General features: G+C 40.1%; 1 protein-coding gene across 1 annotated transcript; it reads right to left on the bottom strand.

Moving 5' to 3' along the window:
- Nucleotides 1-196: 196 nt before the first annotated feature.
- Nucleotides 197-1,927, bottom strand: LOC122068088 (F-box protein At5g18160-like). Its single transcript, XM_042631934.1, has one exon. It carries the CDS (start codon nt 1,656-1,658, stop codon nt 369-371), a length of 1,290 nt encoding a protein of 429 aa, XP_042487868.1. The 5' UTR covers nt 1,659-1,927; the 3' UTR covers nt 197-368.
- Nucleotides 1,928-8,972: the final 7,045 nt, after the last annotated feature.

The raw sequence follows: 8,972 nt of genomic DNA, 5'->3' as shown, positions 1-8,972 counted from the left end.
ATCATAACATTGTCTAAACTCTGTAGGAAGCTTAGAGGCAAGAACAGATTATGAAACACAAAAACCTAAATGGTGAAAATAATTCTACATAAGGAAAGCACATCTACGTATAGGCAACAACATCTGAGCAACCTCAGAGGTTGGTGTGGGGAGAAGAAGAATTCATATCCTACATAATCAAAATCTGTGACACAAATACATAAGAATCTCAAGCAATCCATTAATAATGTAAACAATAGAAGTAGTACTCAAATACAATATGTCAATATAAAATGATGGGAAAGAAAGGTCGCTCAGGTTCTTCTACGAATCTAACAAAGATCAATTTATACATGATTACTCAATTTAAATAACTATCTACCATAGATTCAGAGACTTAGTGATTTGAGGGACGGCACCATCCAACTTTTCAGAAACAAATCAGATTCATATAGTTCTCCTTGAACACAGAAATACTGCTGCTTCTTCGTTGGAGAGTAGAGAATAACGGAGGACTTCATTGTAGGATTCCCATCCTCGACCCTAGATACATTTAGCAGGAATGTATCGTGGCTGTGTTTACCCATAACTGTGAAAAAATTTCCCCAACAGACTAATTCTGACATATCGTAAGTAGTTAAAGTAAATGAGAACCCCATGGTCTTGCTACCCTCAAGTAACCATATATCCATACGCCATGGATTTGTGCAGGCATAATTATCAATTAAGGCAAGAGATCCATCCATTGGAACTAAATATCTTCTTCTTATAGACTCTCTTCTAATAGGAAGAGGACAGCAATCGATAGTCCAAAACTTCTCACTGTCAATGTCTAACGCAAGAACATATTGATTATAGTAGTCATCATCAATGACTATGAGCCGATAAAGGGTTCCATCTAAAAGCACCGGATCTGTTAATAGTTGATCATATGATAATGTTGGGAAGTCTAACTTTCTCCATGAACTTTCACCCACTGTAATTATCTCACTATATCTTATAATCTTGCTCCAATCGTAACCGAATAACTCATAAACTACGATCACTTTATATTTCTTGCTTAAGCTGCCGATACCAAAACCAACACTATTTTGGATTTTTGTGCTTGAGTTTTTTGGGGGTATAAAAAGATGTGATTTGGGCAACTTCATAGTCTCTCTTGTAGTGGGATTATGGAGGCAGATGCGAACCAAACCCAAACCCAAACCCAAACCAATCCGTGGCGCAATACAGAGAAAGCCGTTGCAAGAACCCACAATGTCAATAACTTCCCCTTTCACGAGTTCAAAATCCCCAATTGGGATGTGTGTGGCTTTCCTCCAGTCACCACCTTCCCCTTCCTCAGCACTCACCATGAGTTGGCTGCTCATCTTATTGTCTATTGGTGGAAGTAGTGACGTTGTAAGAACAAGAGTGGGTGGTCGATGATGCATCATGGATTTAGTGAAGTGGAGGTCGATGAAATAAGAATCATATAGAAAGGTAGACCAGAATTTGCATACACTCATGCATCGGAGAACAGATTCAATGGGAAGTCTACTCAAAATCTCATAAATAATGTCCCGAGGGAGATTCATAATCATACCTGCTGCATCAGAATCAGAATTTCTTGCTGTATTATTATGGCTCCTCCTCCTCCTCCTCCTCCTCGTCGCTTGCTTTGGGATCATCTCCTCCATATTCTGTCAACTTCCTTTCGTTTCTTCTCGTCCTTGTAACCCTAATTTCTTATATCAAAGCCTTTTAACACATATTTATAAATCTCAGATAGATTGCACAATCCGATTCTGATTTGGACTTCCTGAAAAATGGATAACAGCATCCAGAATCCAGACCGCCCAGCGCGTATCTTACGGCTGACAACACCTCGGCCGCTGGATGCTCACCGGGGGCACTGGGAAAAAAAACAGATAATTCCAAGGCACTCTTGGTGTCTATTTTGGCTGTATGCTCTCTCTCTCTCTCTCTACTATTAGGTTTAGGGTTCATAGCCGCTTAAATTGCCTGTTTGTTTAGAAGGGATTAGGGGGATAACCTAACATTTGGGCCTCAATAAAGGTTTGAAATCTCGTTTCGTTTCTGTATTTCAGTGGGTTCAAAAACTGAAGTTTCGTTTTGTTTCTATGAAATTTCAGCCAAAATAGTGTTTTTTTTTTGTTTGTTTCCGTGGCCAAACAGCCATATTTTGACCCAAAACTTGGTGGGTAACTTATTACATTTAAGGTTAATAAACATGCTTAGAATATAAAAATTTTAGGACAAGATATTATTTTAGAGCTACACCTTTGTTTGGAAGTAACCGTCAAATTGTTCTGAAATTTTTACCTGGTTTTGGAGAAAGAATTTAACTTTCATAAGCTTTGAATGTGTAAATCTTATAAGAGTCCAATGGAAGTCAAAATGTGTGATGATGTGACTAACTAGAGGCTTGTTGGAGACTTGGAGTGTTTTTTCTTTCAAAATATGCAAATGGAACCGAAACCACCGAGACAGACGAGACAGAGTTGAAATTTCGACCGAGATATGGTATTTATAACACAGAATATACCGAGATATGCGAGATACCGAAACAATATTGAAATTTTGTACAAATGTTATTTCAGGCCTTATTTCATTTTGGCAAAAAAAAAAACTGAAATTCTAGTGAAATTTTGATGAGATTTCGAACCATGGCCTCAATCCAATCGACGAGAATAGTTCCCCTTCCCCTCATCTTTGTTGCAATATGGTCGAAGATCCCACCACTGATTCCATCATTTCATGGTGCCTTCGTTTTCTAAGGAGTTGCTTCCCAGATACTTCAAGCACACCAATTTCTCTAGCTTCGTCAGGTAGCTTAATACTACTGGGAGTGCTCTACTTTCTCTATATACTGAAAATCCTATTTTCTATTTTGCTCAATAATAAGATCATTTGAATTGTGAAGAAAGATAAATATACAGTATAAGAAAATTGGAGACGATGGTAGACTCGCTCCACATCAGATCTATCTCTGGTGCTCTAGATTATTTGTGTTATTTTTCCTCTTAAAATGTTGAAAGTCTTGTGATCGGTTATGTAGGACCTTTTGAGAAATTGTGGCTAATAGACTATTGAATTCATGTGAAAACTAATTTTATACTCGATAAGCTATCCAATTGTACTATGAGAGGGTTTAAATGGGTTTGACAGGAATGAATGGTCTGTCCAATTGAAAGAAGACAGCTTTGATCATGGCTTAAGGACTAGGTGAAACTCCCAAAATAAACGAAAATAGAAGAAAGAGAAAAGAATATATAACCCAATTTCACCCAGAGATATAACATCTATGAGAAGAATGAATACCATCTTTGTTTCTTAAAAGTACTGCTGCAAAATAGAATCTTTCGTTAAGAGAATTGAGTAATACTAGGTTGTAAATAGATGTTTATTGTCAAGCCCTCAGTATCCTGGACGTTAAAGCACATATGGAGTGGCTACCATTATGAAGCTCACTAAAGATGCTCTGCTTTTGTGTGCACAGACAAACCCAAACATTCAATCACCCTCAGTTGTACCATTCATGGATCAAGGTATTACTCTATTAGTATTGCATTGGCCTTATTGGTATCACTGCTACCCGATAACGATATGATATTGTTAAGTGAAATTATTCTGTACCATCCCTAAAATTGAAAATAACTTGGAGTGATCCCCAAAAATGAAAATAATGTCTAATAGACCCCTCACTTTCTCAAAATTATATCTAAAAAATCTATTCTGTTAGGTTTAAGGTATTAAGTGATGATGTCAACAGTCATTTTTTCGTTAAATGGCCAAGCTACCCTTATGGGTATGTTAAGTTACTATAATGACCTTCGATTACAATCTGCTTTGACTATCCCTGCTGTGCTCCGACTACCTCTGCTCCGTATACCTGCGAAGAAGAAAGGAAGAGGAAGAGGAAGAGATATAGGAGGCAACCTAGATGAGAATAAGGGTTTATTCTCTACCTTCACCGCCCTCCATGTCTGTGGTTCTACTTCTTCTCTTCTTATTGTCTCTCTTATATGTTGCCCAATGAGATGATTTTGACATCAAATTCAAAGCTGTGTTTCGGGGATCAGACACCATTATTTTCGATTCATGGACACCAAATAATCAACCTTGCAATTTCACTGGAATTTCCTATAATTCGGACGGTTCAATAACAAGTATTGAATTGGGTAACAGAAATCTGGTCAGTGTTATCCCCTTAAACTTCCTTTTTCAGCTTTCGTACTTGCAGAAACTGGAACTTGGATTGAATTTCTTGTACGGTACCATCACAGAAGCTTTGTGGAATTGCAGTTACTTATGGTACTTAGATCTTGGGTACAATTCCTTCTTCTGTACAACAATCCCTGATTTATCCACTCTAACCCAATTAGAACTGTTGAGCTTGAATTCCGATGGGATTTCCGGTCCTTTCTCATGGAGTTCACTGGCAAACATGACAAATCTTGCCTTTCTGAGTCTTGGCGACAATTTCTTTGACAATGCTCCATTCCCGCTGGAGGTTTTGAAGCTCCAAAAGCTGTTCTGGCTGTACCTCTCCAATTGCAGTCTCGAAGGAACTATTCTAAAAGGCATCAGAAATCCCATTGGACTCATTGACCTAGAACTTGCCGATAACAATCTATTCGGCGAGATCCTAGCTGATATCATGAAGCATACGAGTCTGTGGCAGCTTGAGCTCTACTACAATCAACTGACGGGAAAAATGCCACCTGAATTTTGGAACCTTAGTGATGGTCTCACTTATTTCGATGCCTCCGATTACAATTTGCGCTTCACTGATACAACTCTCACTCTTGGACGATAGGTTTTCAAAACCACACCGCTTGAGTTCCCTCTGCATCACACCTTCGTCCCTTATGAGAAATCATTGATACCAGCCAATGAGATAAATTGAGGTAATAACTTTAATAATTTTCTTCCTTTCAGAAGGAGAAAGATGAGGTTTTTCTCAGCTGGGGTCGCAGATGAAGATTTGGTGTGGAGCTACCCACCACAACTTTTGCCTGTTGGTGTCAGCGTTATAATCGCCCAGCTAGGGTCGCAGCTAAACTAACGATGATAATATGTAAGAGTTTGGAAGGGTAAAAATGAGCTCTTTTTAGAGTTTTAAGTATAAGGGTAAAAATGTCATTTCTCACTTTTAGTTAACGGTGTTACAAATTAGGCGTGCGGTGGATATTATTTTCATTTTTAGGGCTCACTCCAAGTTATTTTCAATTTTAGGGGTGGTACTAGATAATTTCCCTATTGTTAAAGATTGGGAGTATTGACAAAAAAGTGAATCGCTTTTTAATTTACACCGGCCGATATGGCCCGATCTATATCGTATAAGTATCAATATTTACAGTAACCAATATTGCCACCAATACTATATGACTTCTTACCATAGTTTTTAAGGCGCTGGTAAGGGGACGCCTTAGTAACGCCTTGGCACTGATGCAATCTAGAGATGGTAAGGCGGTGCTCCGCCTTATGTGAAGTGGCACCTTTTGGGGGGTTTTTTTTTTAACATATTTTAAAATTACTTGATGAAGATTCCAAATATAAATTTTTTATTGGTAGGTGTATAGTTTTGTTAACACTTGAGATGTATGGGATCAACTTTACTCCACCCAAAATAACCAAAACAAACAAAACAAAAACACGATTCACAAACAGGGTCTAGATTTTGTCAAGGGTTTTAAGAAAGGGCTTTGAGAAGGAATCAAGGAACAAGAAAGAACCACTGATCCAGACAACCATTTTGGTCTGGCAACGGTGAGCTTCATTCTTCTTTGACAGGAGTAGAAATATAGTGGATGACCTTAGGGCTTAGGCACTCATTTTGGCATCATAGAGGTAAGTATAATAAATACTTTATTTTTTGTCTTCTTTTCTTTATATTTATAATTTTGTTTCATAATTATGTATTTATATTATATGTTGATATGATTGATGATTGATGATTGATGATTGAATATTGAATATTGATGATTGATGATTGATGATTGATGAAGATGAATTTAGTTTATTCACTTTATTGATTTGTTTTCTTGATGAATATCTTACATTGGTATGAATATGAACTTTAATATTTATTTAACATCTGAGTAATAGGATTCAACTAGGATTTGAGCCAAATAGATTGGTTTTATAAAAAAATTATACAGGAACGCTTTAGTCGATAAGGCGACGCTTTATGCCCACCTTATCGCTAAGGCGCTCTGAAAGATCCTCAAACGCCTCCATCGCCTTACCGCCTTAAAAACTATGCTTCTTACACATTCAAACTCAAATGTTTAAAATCCATATCCCCCTTTCCCCATCTCAGACTATTTGAGGACATATTTAATTATTTACGAGAGATATGGGTAGCCAATATAGTTCATTGTGGTAAGGCTTAGTTGATTGGAGTTTGACTAATTATTTTTAGAGTATTAGTTTAAACAAACACCCACATGCTCGGATGGTGATCCCAGACTTTAAATCTTTTCAAAATTAGCGGTGAAGTGATTCAAGTGTGACCTACCTCTAAACTGCTGTATGGATTGATTGCTAAGGTCTACTGTGTAATACCCTACTTATTAAACCCGGTCTAATTACACGGTTGACCCGGTTTAACTATGCAGGACCCGAACCGGAGAGAGTTAGAGCGGGTTCCTTATGGACTATGATGGCAAGGGTGACCTTAAACATCGGCTGGCCCGACAAATCCGAGCCAGTGCCAGAAGAGACGGGAGTACCCAAGCCGTGTACATGCACCTATCATAAGGCCATGTATAGATAAAGCAGGTATTATAGCCGTATATTAAGGTGTATACGTATATTACATCATATGCCGGGGGTGGGATTCGCGCCGAGGCCCGAACTCTGTCAAAATCCCAAGTTTTGGCCCTCAGGTGGGCGGACAGGTGGGCGTACCCACCCACCTGAGTGAACCATCCATGTGAACTATTTAGTTATTTAAGAAGTATATATATAGCATTTATGATTTTCTTTACTTTTCATTTATGACACTCGTACGTTGGTGAAGATAGTAAAGAGGAGAGAGAAAAGAAAGGGGAGAAGAAGGGAAGAGAAGGAAGAGGAAGAAGAGAAGGATTTCAGCGGCACCGAAGCTTGATCTTCCCATTTCGGCACCGGAAGAGTGATCTTCAACACTAGATCTACATTTAGAGGTAAGCAAAGTTGGGTTCCTTAAACATTCACCATACCCAAGCATAAACCCTTGATTCGAGTAGGGTTTCTTGAGATCTTGTAAATCCCCTTTGAAATGATGAATCTAAGGTTTAATAGATGATTTATGTATTGATCTTGAAGGATTTGAAGAGGTATTGACAAGGTTGGAGAAGCATTGTGGGTTTGAGGTGATTTTGAGGGTTTGAAGGTGTTCTAGAGCAAAGAAGGTAAGATGGTTTCCCATCACATGAATCTAACCTAGATCTAGGTTAGAACCATCCTATAAGACATTGAAAGTGTGAAGAATGGGTTGGGAAAAGCCCCATTTGAATCCCCAAAGAATGAAGGAAGTTGGGAAGAAATAGCAGTTTTCCCGCTAAGACCGATGGGCCATCTGGCCCGCCTGTGGGCACCCGCCTGAGAGGGCAGGGCCTTCGGGCACAACCGGCGGGCTAACAGGCAAGCCACCCTGCCCGTCGATCTTAGCAGACCCCCCCTGGCCCAATCGGTGGGCCAGATCGGTGGGCCAACCTGCCCGTCGGTCCAGACCGGTGGGCCAGACCGGTGGGCCAAGCAAGTGGGCTGTCTGACCCACCTGTGAGGCCCCGAATGTGATTCTTACGTCCGATTGGACCCAAATCGGACGTGTGACCTCCTTTTAGGATTCTAAACATAATCATGTCATTGGATCGTGTTAATTTTGATTCCAAAATGGTGAAGTACTAACCTCGCTCAATCATGTTAGGTTCACCAAATCCTACGCGTCTCGCATCGGATCTCACCCGTACTGAATGGGAATCCTTGTACACTACAAGTAAGTGGGGAGAGGACGTTTGGCCTTGTTTCAAGGCATTTTTTGGCATTCATTTAAATTGTATCTAGTCTAGTCATGCCATCATGAAAATGCTATGTAGATTAGTCATCCTCACATTGTTATGCATGTGTGCTATGTTTACTTTCTAAATGCCAAGTGATGAGATGCTTATGTGATTGAATGTTGACATCATTGTGCATGATGTATTGATAGACTCGATGCCGTAGTCGGCTTGGAAACGGGTGTATTGGTGGCCCGTGGTATGGGACGCGGTGGCACTATGCAATAGTACTATTGTCATATAGGAGCATGCGGTTTAGGATTTTCACCATCCTGTGCTACGACCCTTTCTAACAGGGGTTAAGGTGTTGGGTTACCATTTGGGGGAAGTAGTGGTCGCGGTTGTCGGGTCACTGTGGCGGTTAGACATAACGCCCGATGGGTCATTAGGACAGTCGGCAACCTCAATGCTATATTCAAGAGGGCCAATCGTACTGCTTTTAAATTGCTGGAGTCAGCACCTTTAATTTCAGTCATTTACATTTCTATTGAGAGCTGGTGGTCGGCATGTTTTTACTTTTCTGAGTACTCACGGTGGGCCTTCTCCGACAGCCCTATGGGCGTATCGCGGGATGGAGTTCGCCACTCGTACCCGGTGTATACACGCACTGTGGCTGTAGTAGCACTAAACCAAAGACTTAGTAATGTTGCTTAGGTGGATGTGATTTAAAATGTATGGCATGGCATGTAGTGCATATGATTGTGTTTTGATGTGTGGACTGCTGTGTGGTCCATCTTTCCACTTACTGAGCTAGTGAGCTCATCCCACGGGTACCCCCCTTTTTAGATGATTTTGCAGGTCATACATCTGACGAGCATGGGGTGGGTCCCATAGTCGAGTTCCCTGAAGAGGACTGGTGGGCCCCTGAGGAGTTAGAGCACGGCATTGATTGCTCGTGTGAGAGTTGTGCTACGGGACCACAGTTCTGATGCCGAGCTGAGC

This window comes from Macadamia integrifolia, unplaced genomic scaffold (assembly GCF_013358625.1).
Source record: "Macadamia integrifolia cultivar HAES 741 unplaced genomic scaffold, SCU_Mint_v3 scaffold3379, whole genome shotgun sequence".
Lineage (NCBI taxonomy): Eukaryota > Viridiplantae > Streptophyta > Magnoliopsida > Proteales > Proteaceae > Macadamia > Macadamia integrifolia.
The sequence above is the reverse complement of the archived record's forward strand: the minus strand, read 5'-3'. Positions and strand labels throughout refer to the sequence as shown.

What these genes read in the sequence shown, in the direction of transcription:
- LOC122068088 (XM_042631934.1), bottom strand. Translation starts at nt 1,658, where the DNA reads ATGGAGGAGATGATCCCAAAGCAAGCGACGAGGAGGAGGAGGAGGAGG.